Source organism: Myripristis murdjan, chromosome 4 (genome assembly GCF_902150065.1).
Source record: "Myripristis murdjan chromosome 4, fMyrMur1.1, whole genome shotgun sequence".
Taxonomy (NCBI): domain Eukaryota; kingdom Metazoa; phylum Chordata; class Actinopteri; order Holocentriformes; family Holocentridae; genus Myripristis; species Myripristis murdjan.
Window position 1 is genome coordinate 10602708 of NC_043983.1, and position 26406 is coordinate 10629113.

Sequence of the window (26406 nt, forward strand, 5' to 3'; positions counted from 1 at the left end):
GTACAAAATGTTGACAAATGAGCTCAATGTTGTTGACAAAAGAGTAAAACGGAATTCCAGAGCTAATTAACATATTTTTCCTAATCATAATATATTAATTAATATATAGTGATTATTACACAACTCTCATCAGTCCAGGGTTGGGATCAGCCGGAGCTCTTGTGATCATGATTGTGAATGATGATTTCTTCACTGATTCAGAGTTTGGAGGAGGTTCAAGTCCCGCCCATTCACCTCCAGCCAATCAGGTTTGGATATTCAAATGAGCCACTCATAAAGATGACTTGGAGCGGCAACTGTGACAGACCTCATCAGAAACTTTACTCCTTGATCGCAGCTCCACACCACTGCTTCACCGGTTCTCTGTGTTAATTTGACTCACCGGCTGCCATTGGATATAGCCAACAACTGTTCAACTAAAACCCAGGGACCTTTTTTATTCGGGACTCACAGAAAAAAAAATCTTTCAATAATATGGGCAAAGAAAATATAAGTTTTTTGACAGTTTGGATAATTTTGGCAAAAATCTGTTCAGCTTTTTCTTCTGACCCTGAACCCACCAGTGTGTTTGGTAAGACTGACCAGCCATGCCACTTTCCTTCTGTGATATTGTTTTTTGGTTTTAGTAACAACAGTGCAGTTGTTTAGTCTGATGAAGTAAACAAGTGTGTTGACTGGAAGCGGCTTAATTAATGCAGGTCGCTCTGTTTTGACCGGGAGTAACCCCGGGACAGGCTTCAGAGCTCCAGCTCTGCAGGTCTGCAGATCTGCACCCTCTTCCCAAACCGTTTAGCTCCATGTGCGCTTATGGAGAGGCCACTTCCATAGGTCTTTTGTTAAAAAACGGAAGAGAAAAAAAAAAATGAAAATCAGCACATTCTAAATCAAAACCAATAAATTTAAAGTGAAGTAATATGGAAGAAAACACATTTTCCTCGGTACTATTATAAGCAGCCCATGTAAAACAGCATGCAACAATGTTAGAAAAATTATCAGTAAAATTTTGTTCCGTTGACTTCAGGCCAGCATTGTCTAATTTATTGTGAAATCTATAGATGCATATTGTAATTGCTGAAATGTGATAGTCAGAATAAGTTCACCTGATTAGTGGTCATCCATTTTTCAGGGTGATAACTGCACTTTGCCTCAACATAGTGTAGGAACATGAGGTTCTTACAGTGTTTTGAGTTAAGACTTAAACTTCTGCTTGAAGAAATGCACTGGAGACAAAAGAGGGCGACACTGCCCTGCTCTTTACGGCCCGCCGTGGCTGCCGGGGACTGACATGCACTGCTGAGTTTGTCGGCCTCATGATAGAATAGAAGGGAATATGTTTTTGAATTTTTTTTTTCAATATTCTGAAAAAATAGCGGCCTCTTTTGTGTAGTGATAAAAGACTGTGGAAGGTTGCAAACTGTTGCACTGTTGAATAGAGACATTATTAATATAAAATCGATTTATAAACTCAGATTTTTCAGTGGCGACGGATTAAGATGAAAGTGAAATTACTTTGAATATGCCTAAGCAATTTCTCTCTCTCTCTCTCTCTCTCTCTCTCTCTCTCTCTCTCTCTCTCTCTGTGTGTGTGTGTGTGTGTGTGTGTGTGCGCGGTAACAGCAAACACCACAGATGACTGGATCACAGACTACACAGATATCTTGTCCAAGTTCTCCCTGCGCACCTCGGACGTCCCAGATGACGACCTGTGCTACATCGTGCCCGGCCGGCCGGAGACCATCGCAGAGTGTGAATTCAACCCAGAAACACAGACCTTCGTCGTGATACATGGATGGACGGTATGTCAGCCTGAGCCTGTCCGATGTAAACGTGTTGTAAAGGTGCATGCTCAGCATCTGATGACCGCAGGATCTTACAGGCTATGAGACATGGGGCCCCTGGTGTGTTGGCCAAAAAATTAGACAAATCAAGTAAAAGCTCAAGTAAACCTGTGTACAGGTGTAATTATCTCTTTGTTTGTGTGTTCATGTGCTGAAATTGTTATCAAATGGTGTTCACAGCAGCTGATGAAAGTTTTTGATTAGGCTGTGTAAAGTTTGCCGAAACATACAAAAACCTCTAGAACATAAAAATAAATACATGCTGAGATGCCTATACTTTATCAAAAACTGAAAATACTGAACCACCTCAGTCTACACTGTGATGAGCCTTCATGTAATAATCTTTGATGAAAACAACCTAGTGATGCGCGTTTACAATCAAGAGAGACTCAAATCTATGGGAACAATGCGTGGAGTCCATACATCTGCCCTCATAATGTGATTTAGAGCCAATCAGGCAAGATTTGAACCTGATGACACTTTGGCTGCTGTCCAGTCACTGGACACAGTGAGGGCTCAGGACGAAATGAATCACGCCATGCTGCAGCTGATCATAGAAATGTGTGTGTCTCTGTGTGTATGTGTGTGTGTGTGTATGCTATATAGGTCACAGGGATGTTTGAGAGCTGGGTGCCCAAGCTGGTGACTGCTCTGTACGAGCGGGAGCCCACTGCCAATGTGATTGTGGTGGACTGGCTGACACGAGCCAGTCAGCACTACCCATCCTCTGCGGCCGACACCAAGCTAGTGGGCCGCGACGTCGCCAAATTCGTGAGCTGGATACAAGTGAGTGTTTTGATAGTGTAACCGCCCAGCTGGTTGACAGCTGGATCATGTTTTCCACATCCTCGCTGTTGACAAATGGATTTGGCCTCTCTCAGCTCACACACTACCGCAGCTGGATGACCAAAATATCAGTGTCAATATGCCAGCAAGTTTTAGAAATAAGCTTATAAATCTGATAAGAAATTAATACAGTTGGTGTTACATACTTGTAGTGGTTGATGTTTTGGTATCTGGTGCTGTGGCTATGTTTTCCTTCTGGTTATGATTTTACACACTCCATAAAGTTTTTTATGGCCATGTCCGTGGCTCACAGCAGCCTCTCATTACAAGGCTCACTATTTAGTGGAACACAGCCTTTGTTTGAATAACTTGAAGGCAAAAGGGAATTGGCAGGAGTAATGTTTCCATTTGTTTGCCCTTTGGTTACCTGATGTCCACTTTTACAGATTGCCGGTTTTTGGCAAAGCATAAATCGCTGCATTTGGAGCAAGCCTTTCTGTATACTCTCATTCATCACCTCTGTCTGTGTTAGTTGTGCAGGCACACATTAATCCTTGTTTTGGATAATGTCCCAAGCTGTGAACCGTTCCCTGTCAGATTCAGGGTAGTACTGTTTTAAATCCATGCAACAAGTCTGCACTGTTGACTTTAAAACACTGCAGAGAGTTATGAGGGTATGCAGTATCTGCAGTATCTGTTAACACATCACACCCATCTCTCCCCTTTCAGAGAGAGCTGCAGTTGCCCTGGGAGAGGATTCATCTGCTGGGTTACAGTCTGGGAGCACATGTGGCTGGCATCGCCGGAGACCTCACCAAGCAGAAAATCAGCCGGATCACAGGTGAGAGCAAGAACCCGTCCTGCACGCACTTTAAATTCAGACAAACAATTCATCATGGGGACATTTAATTATGCAATGAGTAGCTGCAGTCCTCAGCTCTAAGGCATGTTCAAAGTTGTAAAATACATAATGAACCCACACCCTTGATTTCATAACGGATCATTTACATATTAATGCACAAAAAAAAAAAAAAAAAAAAAAAAAAAAAGCACCAGCCATACAGTGTTTAACTGTATTTTGGGTAGAAGAATAAGATTGAATAATTATCTGTTAATTCTAACTGATTAAAGCAGAATATTTGTTGAAAATTGTATTTTTTCTACAATAAATGGTTATGACTTCTCCTTTATGAAAGCAGGCTGCTCAAGGCTCTCCCCAGCCCCTCTGTGCTGTTTTGGGATATGAAGTTTCAGTCTTTAAAGGTGGTCCTTTACAATATTGCACTCCTTGTAAAAACAACTGAGCACACCACTGAAATATAATCTGCCGGTCATTACATTCCAGGCTGTTATTGCATGTGTGACTGTAGCGAGCGGGTGCCAGTCAGTGGGTCCAACCCCTCTATTTGTCACTTTGAGGTTTATCCAGCTTTGAAATCTCTCTGACCTGCTTAGAATAATGGTATGTTTACTGTGATCTGAGGCGGGAGCTGGGAGAGCAGCAGACCGTTAAGAGCCCATAATCACTCTGCCTCACATTGTTTTGCTTCTGGCTGAACTTCGGTGGCCGGCAGAACTGCATACAATACAAAGAAGCTTGACTAAACACATGCCCTAATGTTTTCATGTACAGTTTTGTTCATAAATCAATCGATAGGTGACTGCAGGCCAATCTGCTGAGAGGCCTTTATTCCCACCTCTGTCTGTGTCCCCGTCCTGCCTTTGCTTATTGGAAACTCTACAATTAAAACACACTCTTGAGAAATAAACTTCCCTGCCTCTTCTCCACCCTCTCATCTTGTTATCCAGGTCTGGACCCGGCTGGTCCCACCTTCGAGCATGCAGACGCCGAGAGCACCCTCTCCCCAGACGATGCCCAGTTTGTGGACGTCCTGCACACCAACACCAGAGGCTCCCCGGACCGCAGCATCGGCATCCAGAGGACTGTGGGCCACATCGACATTTACCCCAACGGAGGCACTTTCCAGCCAGGCTGCGACATCCAGAACACTCTGATGGGGATCGCTCAAGCGGGAATCAAGGGCTTTCAGGGTATGTAACAGTCACTGCTTTTTGTTTTTCATTTCCACTTTCCACTTAAAAGGCTGTTTCTTTTTGTGCTACTTCTCTGCACAGACAGTGCCATGGTTTGCTTGAGCAGCCGCTCTGTCACATAGACGACAGGATGATGGAGTGAGTAGGGAGACTAGAACATCTGGGAATTCCTACCAAAAAAAAAAAAGAGAATTTCACACGATTATATACCAGACTAAAATAAACTCTGAGTTCTGGTCCATTGCCCAAAGGCATTGCTGAGCTATCTTGGATTTTTTTTTATTTATTTATTTTTTTATCACATCCAAAGCAGTTGAATCAGTGATTAGGTGCTGTTATGTGATATTGTGGTGTGGCAGGTGTTGAATTGTATGGAAGTGACTAATAAATCTAAACTATGCAGGTCTTGTGGTTGGGCTAAGCCCAGGTGGTATCTGTCTTCTCCACCTCCTCTGAATGTAACAGCACTGTAAATACACATCTTTTTCTACCTTAAAGTGAAATGTGTGCAATAGCAGTGTTGTAAATTTTCACTATTTGGTTCATTTGAAGTTAAAGTGATGTCAGCAGGTACTTTGCCTCCATAAAAGCTTTCAGCAGTGTAGTTTAAAGATGTTTTACAGACCCAGTTTTGGATTACCTGCAATAGGCTATGCCTCAGATATGGTCAGTATAGAGGCTTGAGCCATTTTACATTGTTTGAAAAGGCCACACACTGTGTTTTCACCAAGCAGGGGTCAGTTTAACTGCTTAACTCATCTGTGCCAGCCCTGCAGGACTTAAGTCATATTTGTTGCATGTTGTCATGTGATTGAATGACGCAAACAATTCATAGCTTGTCTGCTCTGTCCGCCACAGACATGGCCCAGATTGTCAAGTGTTCACATGAGCGCTCCATCCACCTTTTCATTGACTCTCTGGTGAACACCGGGCAGCAGAGCATGGCCTACCGCTGCAACTCCAAAGAGGCTTTCAACAAGGGTCTGTGCCTCAGCTGCCGCAAGAACCGCTGCAATAAACTGGGCTACAACGTCAACAAGGTCCGGACACCCCGCAGCATCAAGATGTACCTGAAGACTCGGGAAATGATGCCATACAAAGGTAAAGACCAGGGAGACATAAGCCATTCATGTGGAGAGGAATGTGTGTTTTGTGCTATGTAGACAAAGGGATAAATACGTTTAGCCACTGCAGAGAAAAGTCTGTTTGGATTAGGCACTTTTCCTGGATTATTCAGAGTTGAGTTAATTGATATACATACTTTAAGCGGAGTAATCCTCAGTGTATGTGCTACTGTTGTTAAATGTCCTTATTGTAGCGGTGGCTGCTCGGAGCGAGGCTTAGTTTAATTAATATTACTGCCATTAATGATGGTATTAACAGACGTCACACAGTGGAGAAACAGTAAAACATTCATATTCACAATATCTGCATGCATAAATGCACAAATGTATGCACATATAACCTAGTAGTCTACACTTGTTTACTTAAGGAAGTCTGTTGTTTTCAACAACGACACCAGCCGGTGATTAAGGTCTGAGTTATTGAGGGTTGTGTTGGTGCCATCCCATGTGGCTGTATAGTAAAATAATGGCAGCCAGGCGACTGTCCACATGTGGGGCAGCTGTAATCAGCACTGCAGAGGGTCGCCCCTGCAGCGCACTGGTGTCTCTGAGCTCTGCACCGCCTCCAGCACCGGTGACAGTGCCTCAATGGGTGCATGACAGCAAGCAACAAGCAAGCATGCAACTAGGCTAGCCAGGATGTGTGCACTAGATGCATCACATCACCCTGTGGGTTATACCCACCAGCCCACTAGCCTACATACACACATACACACACACACACACACACACAAACACACACACACACACACACACACACACACACACACACACACACACACACACACACACACACACACACACACACACACACACATTCTCCTCCTGAATGACATGACCCGGTGTAACAGATAGAAGGTGCAACGTCCGAGGAGAAAACCAAAACATGCCAAGAAATAAAGTAGCATTTTAGTGCTAGGTCACATGAGGTCATAATTTGACACCATTGCACATGATTTACTAGCCATGGAAAGTTACTACCTACTCTTAAACCACTCCACTTGTTTATTTGCAAAGCACAGTTTTGGCACAAGTCAAAGTCTTAATTGTAAAAAGCTGTGTTAAGCATACTCCTGGTATAGTAAATATTGATATTTCAGCTTGTAAGGCATGTTAACAGTACAATACATTTGATATGTAAATGCACCCTAACACATGAGAGGATATGATTTACATTAAACCAAATGCATTTCAGAGATGTTAGCACAAATAACCTTGTGGCCTTGAACACAACACTCCTCAGTCACATGAGGATAGAGGGATAATAAGGTTACGTAAGTGCTTAAAGACATGTTGGTATGAGACTAACTTTGAATTAGTGATGTCAGAGATGCTGAGCATTTGTCTGTGAAGCTTTAACATATGACAACGTGCTTCTAAGCTAGACAGGCTACAGGTTTATCCATGCAAAATACACTGAAAGTATACAGTTGGCACTCAATAGAGTATGACTGCCTCTGTCTCTTCCTTTTGCAGTTTTCCACTACCAAGTAAAGGTGCATTTCTTCAGTACGGAGGAGCTGAACTACAAGGAGCAGCCGCTGAAAATTTCACTCTATGGAACACATGGAGAGAAGGAGGACATTCCCTTCGTCCTGTGAGAGCATTAAACAGTATATTCTTAGAAATAGCCACTCCAAATAGTCAAAATCATACAGACATATTCACACACATCATGGTGGGCCAGCACTGGTGTTATTTCCGACCATCTATCTTCTGTCTCTAAATAAAGACTCAAAAGATACTGTGCACGTCATACATGTGTGTAGACACCCACTCACACTCACACACACATGTATGCACACATACCATGCATGCCTCTGTTCATCATCATCAGTGGGTTTCTAAATCCAGGGCAGAATATCGTCTGTCCAACTGACCTTTGAACTTTGCCCTTCCTTGGACCCCGCAGGCCGGAGCTAAATGGGAACTCAACCGTGTCGTTTCTGCTCACCACTGATGTGGACATCGGAGACCTGATGATCGTGAAGCTGCGCTGGGAGAAAGACGCGTTCTTCAGCTGGTCGGACTGGTGGGGCCACAGCAGTTTCCACATCCGCAAAATGCGCATCAAATCTGGAGAAAAACAGTCCAAGTAAGTCCTCTGTTGCCACTGCTTTCTCTCTCCATGTCCTGTCAGAGTTGAAATAGAATAGAAGAGAATTTGCAGGACCTTCTGCACTTTGCTGTAGAATTGTGTGCAGAGGTATGACAGAGAGAAGATGCTATGGATAAAGTGAAGGATGAGTTGGTGCTTTTCTAGCATGTAACATGTTGAAAGCATCACTAATAGGATAAATATGGCGACAATATGCACTTTAACCTGGTGATTTTACTCATTAGACACAAAATTAGAGCTAGGATATTGCTGTTTTTTGGTGGGGACGATAGGGTAGCCAGGTATATTTCAAACAGTCAAGGATGATTGATTACTATGATGTTTTTTTATATGTTTCTAGGGTGATCTTCAGTGCAAAGGAAGGCGAGTTTGCCTACCTCATCAGGGGAGGAGAAGATGCGGTTTTTGTCAAGTCAAGGGAAGACAACAGGAGCCGCAAAGAGAAACTGTAAGTTACAGTTAAATGTCATCACATGATCACATCTATGACAACTTAGTGAGCCACATCATACAATCATGCACTGTAGGATTTTCTGTAAAACTGACTGAGGAGGATTCAGTACGCCTTGTTATGTATTTTTAGACGCTGATACAGTAAATAGAAACTTTCCTGTTCACTGTTGTCCCCTCTTTTTTCCAGGATGCACAAGCTGCAGATGCAGGGCAGCTCGTTTGGGCAAAATGATGCTTGAAGTTGCACTTGAATAAATCGCATCGTGCACATCGTCCATCTCTTCATTCATAGCCAAAGAGGGGCAGACCACTGGGAAAACTTTTGCAAGAAACTGGACGCATACAGGATGTTGTATTCCACCCAGTCATCCTGGATGGCCTGGACACTTTAACCCCCCAGTGCAACCTACATAACCTCATCCACAGTGCTGCAGATCAGTCAGCTCATGATAATTATCATCCCCCATTAACCACTGCTACTGGAAAAATGTTACAAAGTGTCATCGTCACAATGTGCAGACGTTTTGCTATTTCAATCTGTCAATATCTTTTGCTGCATATCTTTGTAATCATTTCTTTATGCTCTTGTAGCCTTTATATGTACCGTTTATACATATTTTGATGCATTTTGAACTCTTGAAATGATGTGTTTAGTTTGCCTATATGAACTTGGTTAATTGTTTATATAAAAAAATAATTCAGAGTAACAGGCATAATATAGGCACATCTTTTTTTGTTGTTGTTTGTTGTTTTACACATGTAAAATTATAATTTTGTCTCTAACGTTTGTCGCGTCCTAACCACTAATTGCCAACAATCAACAGGGACCAAAGACTTTTGTTACTATCTACTGAATGAAGAATCACAGTAATCTCTGTAAATAGCTTTTTTCAATCAGTATTATATATGTTTTAATACGAGTTATGTGTTAATATCAGATCTCTTGAAACTCTCTTGCTCTTTGATTGCATTTGGTTATTGTGCTTGGCACTGGTCACTTTAAAAGGCTTCCTGTCCCCGCAGCCAATTGGATCACATGGTCATTCACAGCGAAGTCCAACTAGGATTTGTATTCTTTGAGTTTTGACTAAATGAAGTGAGGTCCTTTGCTAAACCGTCAAATCATGGCTAAAATACTTAAGGAATAGGTCAGCAGTCTCATGGTCAAACATTACAAAAGTACTGAAATTAAACATGCAAGCCTTGGTCATCTGTGACGGACTGGCCTACATAATAGCCATAATACATCCCAAGAATATTTCATATTCTATTTATTGAATGTACATGTACATATTTGTATATTAAGCTGTAATATATTTTCACACGTTTTCATTGCTGTCATTGTTTTGATAGATGAAGCATTTTGTGATTTTATGCACAAGGCTTTGGGCAGAACGATCAAATTGGTCTGCATGCCATCTGCTGAGCGCATTTACTTTTATGAAGTGAAAGGCGGTGCACTGTGTAAAGAAAAAAAGCCATGCTGTTTTAATAAAGTCATATATCCCAACAGTCCTGACTACTCAAGTTGTTCTTACAGAATTTATTGATAATATAGTTCTTCAATGAAATATCATACAGTAAAACTTCTTAGGAGTTCATGTTTAACCGTCATTAGGGGCTCCTGAGAGTACCTGTAGCATAAAATCATGCCCTGCAGGCCACAGTTTTCAAGAAAGAATTTTGCCTGCTGTTATTGCTGTTATGCCAGTGATGACAGCAGATCCCCGGGAGGGATCCACTTAATTTTGTATCTTGACAGCTCTTGAGCCTCCTACAGAGGCAGTAATGCTGAAACAGGATAGATTTTCTACTGAAGTACAATATTGCTTTAAATGGTAGACTTGCTAGGTATTGACTTTTATTACACTGGTAACCCAATACCTGCCAGTGCAGGACACAGTAAACAGTAGACTGTATGAATTTTGTTATATGTATTTAGTACTGGGAATTAACTGGGATGCATGATGATGCTTTATACTTTGGTGACACTGGAGTATTTCAAGTATTTGATTACATCGTGTTTTACATTAATGCAGTTTCTTCACTTGAGGCTCACATTTTGTCTCTCTCTCTTCTTTTTTCTTTTAAAATTTTGTTTTGTGCCATTGTAAATGTGAATCCTATCCTCAACATATTCTCCAAGCGAGAGCAAGATTAAAGGCCGAGGCATTTTCCTAAAAAACAATGTACAGACTCAGTCTGGCTCAGTCATCACTTATGAGCCACTAGAAGTGTGTGTCGGTGTGTGTATCTGCAGAGACTATGCCCTCTGCCTGGAGTCTCTTGTTTTGCTGAGCTCGGCGAAAAAAGTGGTCACCTGCTGGCGAGGTCTTTTTTCGTGGGACGACAACATTACAATTTGGGCCATTGTTTCATTCCATCGCCATCCTAAGAAACTCGCTGCTGGTGGTTAGCTTAGCCTAAATCCTGCTTATTCTGTCTCTAAGTACATGCAGTGAAAATTTTGAATGTAAATAGAAATAGAGATCGATAATACAAACATAATTCCTGATGCTTTGTTTCATAAAATGAAGGGGTTTGTTACAAAATGGTACCTGCACCATTTCTATAAATCAGCATCTACTCATACAAAATGATTTTGTGCAGTGCATTTAAAAAAACACCATTTTAGAATAGCAAGTAATTCAAGATATTGGTTGACTATGTATAATAATTCTGCAGATAAGCATTTATTTTTCACAGGTACATACAGATGAACCTCAGCAGCTGTAAACCGACAAATTGCAGGGAGAGCAGCATGACTTGTTAGTCATAGCATTTTTCTTCTTTAATCTTGGTGAATTTGTCTAGATGCCCAGTGTTGCATAATGTCTTTGCTCCCTCACACTGCCCAACGGGAATCTTTTTCAGGGAACTAGCCCACAAGCTCGAGGAATCCAAGATATAAAGCATGTTTTTCTCTCAGTCCTAATGTACACTGGCCCAGTATTGCATAATATGTTTTGAATGTCTGACATAGCAGAATCCGTGTACTATTATGAGACCATGTTGGGGTATAAGTAAGTTCAGGTGCCGGCTTATCTACAATGACCTCTCTGTGTTTGACGTGAAGGGCTACTAACACAGTAATAAGCCACTGTAGGACAGGAATTTACTGGGGAGAGGCACTTGACCCATACAACATTATGATATTCAAAATCACGTGAGGAAAAAAGATCATAATTACATTTTTTTCCTGTAGTTGATGGCATGTTGGTAATCTGTTTACCTCCTTAATTCCAATGATCTTTATTACAGCTAACAGAGCTAGTCCCTGTTAAACAACAAGAGAGAGAATAATAGGTGAGAATAACAAGAATATGACTTAATTGTGGGAAATGCTTCCATAGCACAACAGAAAGCTGGTGCTACTGTTTGTGTAGTGTCAGGCCTGACTGCACCTCCAGCCAATTGTCTAATCAGGGCCAGACGACACACAGCACCTGTTAGTCTGTGCTCAGTCTCTTGCTCCTGCACTGTGTTCAGCTTTGATCCTGTGTGACTTGACCTGCTGGCTGGCCATGGTTTGTGTTGGAGCCCCATAGTTGGCCTGCCCACCTTTGGGTGACCCTGCATGTTAATACCTCATATCAGAGGTGCCACTTGGTGCCACTCGCCTTGTGCTGGCCCAGCTGGCTCATCTGTAATGTTTGTTAGTGATTCCGAACTACTTTACTGTGTTATAATCACAGCATTTGGCAAATAGGCAGCCCCACTCCTTGCCTATTTGGAGTTGAGGGTGGGCAATTTGGTGTATGTTGTTTGTCTGTTCGCCACACAGTGCTACAACCATGGATATATCTATGAGCATAACTTCCAAATGCATGCTTGAATTTCCACCAGATTTGCTAGGAAGGTTGGTCACAAGCCAAGGAAGAAGTGGCTAACTTTTCGCACACCTTGGCCAAAAAGGGGGTGTGGTAGTGGGCGGGGTATATTACAAAAAGATTCATAACTTGCTCCAATCAGGCCGTATGGGGTGTTCTCTGACTTGGCTCCCACGCCCACATTGTGGCCTTTATTACAGATTCTATCACAGATTCTGGTGGGTGACAACACGCTTACTTGTTTAATTTCTGTAATCTTTATCTATTGGAGGAAAGTCAACTGAACACAGTTACTCCTTCCCAGTGATGCCCTACGTCACATTCATACAGGTATGCACATTCACTCTTGGGAGCAGCCCATTAAAACCACATTCGTCCACTGTTTGCCACTACACAGGAAGCACTAAGATTTGGTGCCTTGCTTAAAGGCACCTTGGCAGTAGTATTTTCTTTGGATTGAAGTCCACTGCTCCAATCTCTAGAGTTTAACCTTATTTTCAGCATAAAACAGTTTGGACATTGGTTGATAAACAAAACACATAATATAGTGAACTCTCTATACTATCTTCTCATTTCAAAGGGATGTGGTTTGCTGAAACTGCTGTAGCAAAACGTGACGATTCCTAGAAACAAGCTTTGAGAGGAAGTCTTGGAAGGCTATAAATTTCCAGAACATTGTGCTGTTTCCAAACTGTGTGCTGGAGCTATTGCTCGTGCGCTGTCAGGCTCCTCAATGCATTATTGTCTCAAAAACATGTGAAGTCACTGCCGAGCCCCTTCCCTCCTCAAGCACAGACAATGAGATCTGAGCAGCAGCAGTGACTGCATTTGTTTTCCATATTGCATGGTCACTGCTGTTCGGGGAAAATGTTGTCATGTTCATAGAAAAGAAACAACACATCGGGCCAGCTGGACCGCGATAGGAGCAACTTGTGGTGCAAACCTGTGTGTGTGTGTGTGTGTGTGTGTGTGTGTGTGTGTGTGTGTTTTAGATCAACTTTGGCTCAGAGTAAAAAAAATTATTTATAGAAGGAATTTTGAAGATTATGGCTTCTATTTTTGTGACGGTGCATGATGGACAGTGTGTTGTTGTCATTTGTTTATTTAGTGTTGTATGTACTTATTTGGTAATTTGGTGACTCTGCACACCTGATTGTGCCTAAATGAGAAGAGAGTCCTAGTAAGTGACTATTGTAAGCATTACTCATAATCAACAAGCACAGTGCCATTTTGGTATGAGGCGTTATCAAGATTTGCACCTCTGTCTGCTTAGACCAGGCCAAAAGCTTATGATACGGGGTATTCTGTCCTATTTTCCTACCATGTGATGCACACATGAACACATCCTACTTAAAACTGTCCTCATGTAACCAACCTGTCTCTATGGCTCACTGCCAACTTTTGTTTGAAATGTTTCTTACACTGGACAATGAGGACCAGAGCGACACAGTAACCAAATGTGTCACCTCCTTTTATACTAATTTAGCATCATCTGCCCTCAGCAACTAATCTAAGGTGCCATATTTCTGATTCTGCACCTTCGGCTCAAGGACACCAGCTTCCTCTTGGACCGCTCCTCCATCTGTAAACTGTCAAGCACCGTGGTGTTTTCATTTGTTACAGTTGTATTCAGGCCCACCACACCTAATGTTTATGTATTCCAACTCCATTTCCAACTCTGTTACGTATGTTATTACCAAAAATCAGTTGCCACACCTTTGATTATACTTCACAGCATGTGCCAGTGATTCATGAAAATTGAGCCCCAAGTCCGTAACAGGAAGAGAGTCACACTGCTGGATCCTGATTAGCCTCTAATTTCAATGAGGTAAACCTGCTTAGTGGTGGCCTCCAGTTCAAATGCTGAAAGCTGGAGTGATAAAAAATAATTAGAGGGTCATTTAACAGTATATTCATAAACAAAAAATAAATAAATAAAAAAATCTGAACTCTGCAATAGAGTTCCTTTCATACATAACAGTGAATGCTCTCTGCCAAATGCCACTTGGCAATGCTATCCTGGAAAATGTCGAACACTTGGTATTGAAATGGTTGAGGCAAATTTAGTGGGATAGAGCCAATTCCTTAAATAAATAGTTACCTGAATGTTGCTTAGCTTTTTTTGGACACAATCTCTTTGGTACGACAAGCAGAGATGTTTCATGGATACACACATCAGTGAAACCAGCTCACTCTATATGTTAACACTCTATAATAATTGTTACAATCACCATGTCTTACTTTAATTCTGTATTCCTGTAATAAAACCCAACAAATGAGTTAACAGAAAAAAATTTACTATGTTGAAAAGATAGCCTCCATTATATTAATATGAATTCTTATACTATTAGCTATATTTTTTTTTTACACTTATGTAATAATAATAGGCTTCCTTCCTCTCCTGCACTGTAAATACTCTTTATTATTAAATGTATCTTTATTGTGTAAATACACTTATCACAAAAGTAAAATCAATTTGCAGCTATCTCATCTCTCAAGGCTGATCAGCCTTCAGAATGAGATAGTCTTCTGTCTAATAATGTTTATCAGGGTGTTGCTAATGGAGGCCAGATAGACTAAATGTCATGTGATGGTGTCATGTGTCAGGTGACTGTATTCTTGACCTGGGAGAGGCTGAAGGCACGTGCATGAATGTAATGGAAACCTAATACATAATAACACTCTGCATTTGCCAGTTACAATGCATGCTATAGCCAAGAATGTTAATGATTAATATAATACACACTGTCCCAAGTACTTTGTGGCCAACTGTGTCAGGCTGTGGCCATGCAAGTGGTCTAAGCACTGGCAGGTCATCCCAGTAGGTAACAAGAATACATTTTTCCCAATAGTTGGACCAGATGTCAGTGAATTGAGTAATCAAACTGCTCACTGTTGAACAATGCTGAGTAATATAAACCACAGAACAGGGAAGGAGAACATCTGCAAGGTTGAACACAAACATTTATTGTTTCTTAGGTTAGGTTGAAGCTTAGGTTAAGAATAAGGTTAAGGTTAAGGTTAAGGCAGTGACGTCCCCATTACATTAATAAAATATGGGGAGACGGTTCATTCATCCATTCATGTGACACTACAATGGCAAAACACACAAATGAATGGATGTGCTCTCATAGTGACACGTGGCCTCATACCGCTTGTCTCTCCTGTCAACAGTGCACATATGTCAACAGTATACATAGATCTGAAAGTTATGAACTTTGCCATGATGTCAATGTCATTTGATACTGTTTACCATGCTCACTGGTCAGCAATACCAGGACAAGGTAGGTGACTGTTTTAATCATTCCACCATTTGATTTCCCATGTGGACTGTAGCATTTCCACATAATTACTGGCATTTCTTTGCATGTCTTTCAAGTATCTACACACCTTCTAGCCCTGTGTTATATTGTCATGAATGGCAGACCCCACTCATGTGGTGCTCCAAGCAGATCGACAGTATTGAGACTAAGTCTGTGCTGCCCCCCTCTCTATCTTATCTGCTCCCTAGTGACGTAAATAAGGATCTGAAGAAAGAGCCCCCCACAATGTCCTGAGGCCCCTTGCTTCCTACTTAAATCCAACCAGCCTGGCTGTGCCCTGGAATGTTGGGGAGAGCAAACCATGCTCATCACCACCAACGTCATTGGTCTGCTACTGTGCAGACCCCCAACCCCTCCCCCATCAAAACATACTGAGTTTCCACTCATGCTCTTCTAAAACACATATCATGGTCTCCTTCTCCATGTCTGCATCAAGTGAGCAGTCTGGCCGTTCATTAAACATGCAGGTTAACTCTGCTCAGCTCCTCAAAGTCCTTTGATTATGGCCCAAACAAAGTGACACATGAACAGTAATGATATTGAAAATTACAGTGCATGCCATCCAGTTGTGACTCCACCTTCTGCCTTGCATTACAAGTGCTGAATGGAGAGCTATGAAGTACAGGTCTACAGTTTTCTTCGGAGTTCATGATGATCAATATGGTTTTGATCCACGTGGATGTCAGTTTGGGCAAATACTAATCTACGTTTTAACTGGTGCATCACACAAGGCACTAAACAATAAAATCATTTTCATATCACCATTAACTAATATAATTCCATCAGGTCTTAACGAATATATCAATGAACCAATGAGTCAATTAAGGCGAATATGCAGCATTAATTCAGTGGTCCTTATTTCTTGTAATGGGTCGACGTCAGTTCAATCATCTGAGCCTCATCTGAGTTAGCCACAACGCATTTAACCTGGCTAATGAGAAGCTACAACTATCAGCAAATGCAGTTAAAGCTGTTCATAAAAGCGTAATAATTTACCTACACATATTTTTCCATCCCCGCCCGTGCGCCAGCAACCAATGGGTTTGCGCCAGAGTCAGCGGTGCTATTTAAGAGGCAGTCGGTGCAACGTGGTTCAGATATCAGCGCTGTGCGCGCAACAAGACGCACTGGACTTATTCTAAGAAGGAATATAAACCTCATCGGCCTGGGGATCTGATTGATTTGAGAAAAATCACGAAGCGACACTGATAAGGCATTTTCTCCCAAAGGAAAAACTTTGAAAAGAAATGAAAGGGTGGCAGATACGGTGTCTTTTCTTTCTGGTGTTGTATACAGCTGTAGAGAATGTGACGTCCTTGGAAGAAGAGCTCGCTGATTCTATTTTTGGTGAGTTGCCAACTTCTGTCCCGCTCCCACTCATACATACAGGTCTTGTGCTGGGCTATGGAATTTGTGTATTTGAGTCAGTGACAACCCTCGCCTAATGTGATTTTTTCATTATATTTTATGCAATGCAGTGCTGGCTCTGTCCCGGTTGTGTAGTGGTCAGGCGCTAACAGGCACATATATCGCGTTTCTGCAATGACCAAACTTGGCTTCCTACATTGTTGGCCCGTGCCGCCCAGCTCACCATACCTACTTGGCCATAATGTTGAATGACGAGATGGAAAAGTTTGTTTATAGCTTGTAACCCTCGCTCGCATGCACAGCCTACAGTGGAAATGAGAGAAACCAATGTTGAGAGCATACAAAGTTCCCTCAACCAGAGTTGTGTCAGCCAAGTGAAATCATGAGCATTTATATGCGGTATATTGCAATATGGGCCCTATAACTGTGTTAACCTTTACGCAATGCATCCCTTGTAAATAGCTGTGTAGTTAATGCACGGAGCACCCCAACCCCCACCCCAGCTCTCCAAACCACCACAGCCCCCAGTGGAGAGAGTCAGCTGACCTAGTCCGCCTGCATCACGTCCACTCTGAAACTTGGGCAGATTTGTCAGGGAGGTAGCAGGAACAAAGCTGGGAAACTCTTATTGGTCTCTATAGAGCCCTGTCTGATCCAGTGAACCCCAGCAACCCCTGAAGACTGATTTGTCTAAGGCGGAGGCTCATTTACTGAGGGGCCCCAAGGGGCTTGGGCTTATAGGAACCAGTCACTCAGTTAGTTAGTCAGGCATGCCCAGACCTCCCAGCCAGGAAACATGTGCTCAGTTTTTGATAATAACACCCACTAGTCAAAGGCAGTTTTCTTCTCTTCTCCCTTTGCTTCTTATTATTGTAATTATGAAAATTTTAAAGGCTTGGACAAGAGAAAAATGTCCTCATAACTCATTTGTTTACATTTTTTCTATCAGGTAACTTCCTGGACCCTCTGAAAGACTTGTTTGACCAAAAGGATGACAGCAATGAGAGCATTGCCAAATTCTCCCTGCGTAAACCATCCCAGCCTGATGATGACCTCTGCTACATTATTCCTGGCAAACCTGAATCCCTGGCAAGCTGCACCTTCAACAGCACTTCTAAAACCTTTCTAGTAATCCATGGCTGGACGGTGAGTAAAAGATCCTGTAATCTGTTGCAGCATGTTCCTGCCTAAAAAAAAACAAAAACTCATAGCAGACTGTTTTGAGTTTTGACAAAGAAGTGCTGATTGGTTTATTATTTCACCAAATTCCACTGCAATGGCTGAATATCCTGTCTTGGCAAATTAATTTGAGGATTTTCCTAACAAGCTAGTACAAGATAGTACACTTGTTGCCATAAAATATATCGTACAGATAAATTGCAACAGGCCTGGACTTCACCTTTCATTCATAATATTCAACACCTTTCTGGCCTGAGGTACAGACCTCCAACAATTGTGCTTGAAGTCACCTCTGATTAGTGCACCTACATAGCACCTTTACATCATTTTGTGTTACCTTATGTGTTCATTGTTTTGTCTGTCATCACAACAGATAAGTGGTATGTTTGAAAGCTGGGTGGCCAAGCTGGTATCAGCGCTGTATGAGAGAGAGCGGACAGCCAACGTCATAGTAGTAGACTGGCTCAGCTCGGCCCAAAACCACTATGTGGTCGCAGCCCAGAAAACCAAGGCAGTGGGACAGGAGATCGCTCGCTTCATCGACTGGATAGAGGTCAGTGAGAGTCACATGACATGGCTTTCATTCCAAAATACTACATCCATTAGTAGCTATTTTTAGGGGAAAAGGCTATCTGTTTTAATGTTTCAATTACAAAAAATCAACCAAATGTATCATGAAAAATGCTGTTGTTTTATCCTTGTAAACTCAGTCCATTGTGACTTTTGCTTTCATATCTGTAGTCACTCTGAAAAGTATGCATCTCCATTTTCAAGATGACACATGGTTTCAGTTTTTCTGAATGAAAAATGAAACCTGTTGCAATTTGTTGCCCTAGTCATTGTCATTCCTAGTAAATTTATCATCGACAGCGATGATTTATTATACTGTTTGCTTCTCAGAATTGCCATCAATAATAATCAATTTTTTTTTTTTTTCCAGGAGACCACCAACATTCCTCTTGAGAACCTGCACCTTATTGGCTACAGCCTGGGGGCTCATGTGGCAGGATTTGCTGGTAGCCATGCCACCAATAAAGTTGGGAGAATAACTGGTAAACAAAACAAACAAACAAACAAACAAACAAAAAAACATACTGAAACATAGGATTTTGATCATCTCTGTGGCATCCCTTTCTGATGACCCTCTTTCTCTCCATCTCCAGGTCTAGACCCAGCTGGTCCGGACTTCGAGGGTGAACACGCCCACAGACGCCTTTCCCCGGACGACGCTCACTTTGTAGATGTCCTTCACACCTTCACGCGGGGCTCCCTGGGTCTCAGCATCGGAATCCAGCAGCCTGTCGGCCACGTCGACATCTACCCCAACGGCGGCAGCTTCCAGCCCGGCTGCAACCTGAGGGGGGCCCTGGAGAAGATCGCTAACCTTGGAATATTTGGTGAGAATAACTAGTGGCTTACAACATGTTTGCTGCAGATACAGCGCTATTATTCTGGACTGTAAATGGAAAGTGGCTTTGACCGCTGATCCATGACTGGTGTCAGTCTACCAACAGACTATGAAATACACTGAGGTTCAGATTTCACATTGTATCAGACTGTAGCTGCTTTGAAGATTACAGCGTTTGTTGTGAACAGGTTACAAGAAGTCAATGACATTAGTAACGCCACCAATTCTGTAGCTGTTTGCTGCTTGTCATTGTCAATCTGTCTTAGCTGTAAAAGTGTTGCTGTTAGCTGCACAATGGCCCCATTCATACCAGTCTAGGAATAAATAGAGCCCTGAGGAATGTGTCTCTACAAGGCCAGATACAGCATCAATCTTATTGCAGGGCCGCTGATAAGAAAAGACTCAGATGTATTGTGTTTCTTTTTTCTAGAGTGCGGTCAGAAAGGAGAATGAAAGTGATTCTGGGTTTATCTTTCCGCCATATAGCAATTACTTTGTGTAGTTTATGGCCCAATGTGATGTCTGAATCATTGCATTTGAAGTATTCAGTGTGACAAGGTACTGTTATTTTGTAGCATAGTGAAACACAGATTTTTTTTGGTCATTATTCCAACATTATTATAGACACTGATTATTTTAGGATTGTTCCCAATATTAGTGTCCAATGGCAATCATAAGCAGAGCGCTTTTAAGTACATTCTTTCATTTTTCCTCAGCCATCACTGATGCAGTCAAGTGTGAGCACGAGCGCTCGGTGCACCTGTTCATCGACTCTCTGCTGAACGAGCAGGAGGCGGCCAAGGCGTACCGCTGCGGCAGCACCGACATGTTCGACCGCGGCATGTGCCTCAGCTGCCGCAAAAGCCGCTGCAACACGGTGGGCTATGACATCAGCAAGGTCCGCAAGGCGCGCAACGTCCAGATGTACACCAAGACACGAGCCTCCATGCCTTTCAGAGGTCAGTGGTCTTCACAGCTCCAGTTTTGGTTATTGTCATTTTTTAACCTCAACTGAAGAATTCAGCAGTTGCGCATCGATTCAATAAAAAAAAAAAAAAACTGCAACCAGTATAAAACCCTTTCAAAACCAGTTTGATCAATTTGAATATGCATGGTGGTCACTGAAAGCCAAATGTCCTGAGGGGTCAACATTTTGGAGATACAAGTTTTTTTCATATGATATGTGGAATATGCCTAATGCAAAGTTACTCCTTCTATTGTAAAACTGCATTACATACACTGTTGTGTATCTGGACAGCTTCACTGCAGTAGTTTACATGCATGTCAAAACTATTCCAGGTATAATGCATTATTGTTGCTCTCTCCCTTACAGTTTACCACTATCAGCTGAAAATCCACTTCTCCAGCAAGGTGAACCGCTCTGAGATGGAGCCCTCACTCACCGTCTCGTTGTATGGAACCAAAGACGAGGCGGAGAACCTGGAGCTTAAACTGTGAGTGGCTCATTCACACTGCTTCGTAAAGAGAGCTGTGGCGTCGTGACTGCACTTTACAAGTTATATCAGCTGTTTTATAACACTCACACAGCAGTCAAAGGAAAGAGTGTGAGGCAGTAAAAGCTAAAAAGCCGTTTATGCAAGAGCATTACACCTTATATCATCCTTGTTCAGTTTACGGTTATATCATCATTTGTGGTGTGTAGTTTATTAGGCCGAGTCAAAGCTACTGTACATGAAGCATTCTCAGCCTCAAGGAATGGACAACTAATTTGCATTTCTCCTCATTCTTTCTCTCCCTGTTGGCAGGAAGGAGAAAATATCGACAAATAAGACTCATTCCTTCCTCCTGGTGACAGAGAAGGACATCGGCGACCTCATGATGCTCAAGTTTAAATGGGAGGAGACGACAAGCGGCTGGTCTGCCTCCAACATGCTGAGGATGGTCTCCTCCTGGTGGTCGGGTGACTCCGACGACACCGGCATGGAGGTTCACAAGATCCGCATCCGAGTCGGCGAGACGCAACAAAAGTGAGTGGTGTTACCCTGGAAAAAACTTTCCATTTAACTTGTAGTTGTAGAATATTTTCAGCTCATGACTGTTATCTTGCCTTAGATGAAGCTTTTGTCCGTTTGTCATTCCAGGGTGGTGTTCTGTGTAAAAGACCCCCAGACTCAGAGTTTAGCCCAGGAGGTCACATTTGTCAAATGTAAGGGCGAGTGGAGGACCAACTCAAAGCGCACTCCAAAAAGGTGAGTTAACTTCTGTAGCGATCTCATTATCTCACCTTTTAACATTGTTACTGCTCAGCCGTTTTTACTGAAAATGTGTTTTTCTATATTTGTCTGTAGAATTACCCTGGAGAACCACTAACCCTGAAGAAAAGGCTCAACTTGAGAAAGGCCTCCTATCCATTTCAGTACTTGCTAAATAATTTATACATGCCTGTAACTTATTTTATTTCTCAAACGGTACAAGGACGTTGCCACCTTGTATATATGTACAGAATGTGTGTTATTTAAAAAAATATATATGTGAATATCGTATAATATTTTGTAAAGTAAGAGCTGTTTTTATGACACTTAGCTGTAACAGCAGTAATGTACACGATGAAAGAAAATGCCATCATCGTTGGGGCGTTTTTGGTCTGCGCTCCAAAGAGATGGATGTCATGCAAAGTCTCACATAAACAGAGGCGTGATGACTTGATATACTGTATAGTTGTGGAGGTACCACTGCCCTATTGTGTAAAATACCTAAAGCTGAATTTCATGTTGATAGTGATCACTGTGAATATAATGAAGAGACCATCCCACTACCTAAAAGTGAGGGGGAAAAAACTTTAAGATGAACCTGTGGGAGTTTCTTGCAAAAGGTGTTTTATGCAATAGGGTACCGTTTATCTAACTTGATGTATTATCTAACTAATGGGCAACCTGTCAGAGCATTCACCACTGTGTGTTTTTTCAGCACGATACGCAGGGGTGGAAAGACTACTAACACATTCTACTCAGGTAGCAGCACTGTCACCTTGCTTAAGTTTTCCTTAAGAAAACTAAAGTCAAAAATCTACTTTGGTAAAAGTGTAGCATGTAAAATGTACTTTACATAAAAGAGAAGATTGCTACATGCGATCTTCTGCATTCAGTTCTGAAAGTTGAAAGAGTTCAAACTAGATTATATTAATTGGAAAATTGTGAGATTACATAATAAAGTGCACTCTGCTGACTGACAAGTAAGATGGCCCAGTTCACAGAGCCAACAGAATTTGTGCTCTGTAATGGATGTGAGGTGAAACGTAGCACAATTTAACAAAACTTCTTTAAAAGCGGGATAATTATGGACTTGAAAAAAGTACACAAAAAAGCTACTCAGTTGCAGTAACTGGAGTAGATGTGATTAGTAACTTCCACCCTTGACTGTACGTGGCTGTGGGACCTGTCTCAGTGTGCCTTACTGTAAACAGTTACCAGAGGTAAGCTGTTGCAAAATGGACTTGTCTTAAAACCTAGTGCTTTATCGCTGCTTGTTTCATCTGAGCACACATTTTGTACAGCGAGTGCTGTCTCCAATAGTCTCTAAGACTGTTAACTCTCACCAGGTCTGACATGCACATTTATTCCAAGACCTTTGTGACTTTCACTGAAGCACTTCGATGCAAACGTGTTTTCATTATTATTTGTTGAATGGTTGTGGCAAATTTATACAGAATTTCTGCTGGTACATATCAGTCGTTTATGTTACGTTGAGCCTGTTACCTCAGATAAGTGCCTGGCATTTTGTCTGTCGTGATCCAGTGATGATGATGATGATGTGGCTAAACTGCAAGAGGCGTATGATGATCAGTATGGTGTAAACAATGTACTAAATATCAGTGTTGTCACTCTGCTCTCTCTAATGAGGTTCTTGTGAGTGAAATTTCCTCTGTGCATTTCTGCATGTGATTTGTTAATTACCTATTACTGCTCTATTGATCATAATTACCATTCTGGTCACCAGTTGTCAGATACTCACAGTTCTGTAAGCAATATCTAAACCCTGGCTCTATAGAGATCGGTACTATAATCATTGTGACTTTATTTCCATTATTCAGCCTTTTGAAAAAGTGGAAATGCTATACGTTTGCACTGAAAGTAGAGGAGGAGATTACTAAACCAAGTTACTTGTACAGTATAATAAATGTAAATACCATGAAGAAGGTGATGATAGATTTTGTAATATAGAAAACTGCTAGATATGTATTTTTACCTTTGGATAAACTTAATCTGTAAAATGTGCATTTGTAGAATCCTTTGTATGTACTTTGTAAATATGTCATTGTACTGTATAAACACTTTAATAAAGCAAACCTACCGTCAAGACAATCCTGCACCTGGAATTTGTTTTAAGGAATCGGGAATGGAAAAAAGGAGAAGTTTTGTCACTGGGAATCATCAACATTTGCTCGTAAAAATAACACACTCCATTATTATCACCATCACATTCAATAACACAAGGATGTTTATTGTTAGCCACTGTTTTATATATATTATATTATGATTAGTTTACCAGTTTAGGATCTATTTTTGATATAAAAGTGCTAATAATTCTTAAATTATCCAAACTAAGTTGTGTGTTTCAATAATGTCCTTGCTGTTGTGACGCCAAAGCATTTGGCTGACTGTGTCAAGGTGACCCAAGCAATGCCAAAGAGCTCAGTAAAACAACACTGCAGAGTGAATCCAGACACTGAAAGGACCATTCCAGTGATTTTGCTACAGGCAACAAACAATTTTGCCAATAATGCTGGGATACTAAAAGATAACTCAAATTTCAAAATGTTGATTGCTTTGGAAAAAGATTAGCGGAAATGTGAAATTTGTGCATTTTGTAGATATTACACTATGGGATGAACAAAAAGTCGGCACACACTGTTTGTTCCCCCCAAAGTGGATTTATTGCAATTAAAATGAAGTTTTTCTCTCATGGTTTTGCATCACTGCCTCAGACCTGCACCTATGGTCAACATCAGATGTGTATTTTTCTTGTAGGTATTTCACTAAACATGCACAATCACTGGTATGGTCCTTTAACAACAATGCAATACATATTCAGGCCTTCATTAACCCATAGGATTGACCATCTGTTATGAATTTCAACAATGTTAATCATAAATGGTCATTTTCACACGACAAACATGTTTACTGTCACGTTGTCTATTTCCCTTGTAAACCCATAAATGGCAGTATTGGGGTTTATGGCCAACCCAGGTGACCACTAACCCCAGTTTGTCCTCTCACTGTCCTGTGTAGATGAGTTGTGACGAACGCCCCTGAGGAAACACAATCCCACTGTGATGGAAAAAGAGTCCATCAAGGCTGAAATTAGCCCTCAGGTTCAAATGGCAGCAGCAAGGGAGAGCTCCGTCAGTGTTGCAGTGCGTACAGGGACAGGTGGCTTGAAATCCGATGTGGCCCCTCTGAAGTGGCCTGAGCCACACTTGGCGGTGACAAGAACATTTTCCACAACACATGCAACGAGGGACGCTCTTACCACTTGTTGACATGTGAACAGACAAGTTACATTCCAATTAAAGAAAATAGAAACGCCGGATGCATAATGACGTATGAAGCCACGATATCAGAGAGGGAGACAGAGGTGTGTCAGATGGCTTGAACAGTTTTCAGTGTGTTGACAATTCGCCTTTGCAAGTGCCAAAATCTTTGATCATTGTGTTGCAGATCATAAACCCATAATAAGCAGAACTCTCTTCGGTCCTGGCTTTGGTACCTGGCACAAAATCTCATATCTGAGTAGATTTATGGCAGCAGGATTTTTTTGTTCTTTTGGTTCTGCCGTGGTATGGAGGTGGCAGGGGTCAGAGGTGGCTACTCCAGGTCACTCATGTCCAGGGTGCGGCCACAGAGGCAGACGGTGCAGCCCATCACAGCAGACACTGTCAGGATAGCCAGCAGGATGGCCCACCAGTGAGCCTGTGGAAGACAAATAAAAAAAAAAATCATATCAATTTGGTGTCTCCAACAAGCTAAAGCGATGTTTTGGCATTTTGAATCATTGTTGGCTATGTTTCTTCACCACGCCTTTGTCATGTGGGGGTATGCTAATAATGCTAACAAATATATAAATGGTTTCTCAGTATTTCTCCCAAGTAGTTGGGCACTATAATAGTTTAAAACAAGAAACCCCAAATCAAAATGTCAAAGCATGAACTTCAATTGCATGTACATCACTGTTGTCCCACAACCGTCACCCCCATGCCTTTATTTCCTAAAGCACTGTGCTGCAAAAAGTTGTTGTTTAATTGAATTAGTTTAAATGAATCCTAAAATGGAATACATTCAATTTTGCAAAGACAAACGAATGCACACCTTTGTCACACAAGTTGGTTGAAGTCATGAACCCGTGCTGTCCCTCTCTGTTCTGTTGTGGAAAAATTCTTTGTTGCCATATCACAGCTATATGACCTTTACCGCTGCTCTAACAACTAACAGCAAACACGTCTCGTCAAGCCAAAGACAAACTAAAAGCTTCAAGCAGGTTAGGTAAATATTGTTTATCCAAACGCTAAAGATGTAAACTCAAGGATCATCTTCACTTTTACCATGAAAATCCATGACTTTTGACCTAAAATTTGACAATATGGTGGATCTTTTTGTTACCATGACAGTACTTGTTTCTTGTTTCTTGTTTCTTGTTTGGTTTGGTTTGTTTGGTTACTAGGTCTACAAGTACTCAACTTCCGTTTGGCTGAAAAGCGGAAGGTCAAAAATCCAAATCCATGACACTTTGAAAACATTTTCCAAACTTGTATCCAGGTCTGGAAAATGTAATTTTCAGGTTCCTCTTGATTTCCGTGCCCTGTGCATTCTAAGATTAGTCAGCTACATGGGTTAGGTCAACAAAAAGGACAGAGTTGTTAATCTGGGCTCCTGATGTGAGGGGTCATTGTTTTTGTCTCTAAGCCA

The 26406-nt window shown here is 41.6% G+C and overlaps 3 protein-coding genes across 3 annotated transcripts in view; 2 read left to right on the forward strand and 1 right to left on the reverse strand.

Moving 5' to 3' along the window:
* The first annotated feature begins 319 nt into the window (after positions 1–319).
* Positions 320–9887, forward strand: lpla (lipoprotein lipase a). Its single transcript, XM_030050003.1, has 10 exons — positions 320–571; positions 1618–1796; positions 2445–2624; positions 3354–3465; positions 4434–4676; positions 5538–5780; positions 7280–7400; positions 7716–7898; positions 8263–8370; positions 8563–9887. The coding sequence occupies exons 1-10, from the start codon at positions 475–477 to the stop codon at positions 8612–8614; spliced, it is 1518 nt and encodes a 505-aa protein (XP_029905863.1). The 5' UTR covers positions 320–474; the 3' UTR covers positions 8615–9887.
* A 6765-nt stretch (positions 9888–16652) lies between these two features.
* On the forward strand, positions 16653–23793 carry lpl2a (lipoprotein lipase 2 a). The gene is made up of 10 exons (XM_030049986.1): positions 16653–16875; positions 17846–18042; positions 18449–18628; positions 19016–19127; positions 19239–19472; positions 20200–20442; positions 20817–20937; positions 21250–21471; positions 21586–21693; positions 21793–23793. The coding sequence occupies exons 1-10, from the start codon at positions 16776–16778 to the stop codon at positions 21812–21814; spliced, it is 1539 nt and encodes a 512-aa protein (XP_029905846.1). The 5' UTR covers positions 16653–16775; the 3' UTR covers positions 21815–23793.
* Positions 23794–23963: 170 nt separating this feature from the next.
* The window catches only part of LOC115357896 (disintegrin and metalloproteinase domain-containing protein 10), a 34675-nt gene continuing 32232 nt past the window's right edge, over positions 23964–26406 (reverse strand). Inside the window, exon 15 of the mRNA XM_030049656.1 lies at positions 23964–25413. Coding sequence (XP_029905516.1) covers positions 25309–25413 — 105 coding nt within the window. The 3' untranslated portion in view covers positions 23964–25308. The remainder of the gene's footprint in view (positions 25414–26406) is intronic.

What these genes read in the sequence shown, in the direction of transcription:
- lpl2a (XM_030049986.1), top strand. Translation starts at nt 16,776, where the DNA reads ATGAAAGGGTGGCAGATACGGTGTCTTTTCTTTCTGGTGTTGTATACA. An exon ending in GCTCGCTGATTCTATTTTTG is followed by an intron (nt 16,876 to 17,845) that starts GTGAGTTGCCAA and finishes TTTTTCTATCAG; the next exon opens with GTAACTTCCTGGACCCTCTG. An exon ending in GCTTCATCGACTGGATAGAG is followed by an intron (nt 18,629 to 19,015) that starts GTCAGTGAGAGT and finishes TTTTTTTTCCAG; the next exon opens with GAGACCACCAACATTCCTCT.
- lpla (XM_030050003.1), top strand. Translation starts at nt 475, where the DNA reads ATGGGCAAAGAAAATATAAGTTTTTTGACAGTTTGGATAATTTTGGCA. An exon ending in TCGTGATACATGGATGGACG is followed by an intron (nt 1,797 to 2,444) that starts GTATGTCAGCCT and finishes TATGCTATATAG; the next exon opens with GTCACAGGGATGTTTGAGAG. An exon ending in GGGAATCAAGGGCTTTCAGG is followed by an intron (nt 4,677 to 5,537) that starts GTATGTAACAGT and finishes TGTCCGCCACAG; the next exon opens with ACATGGCCCAGATTGTCAAG.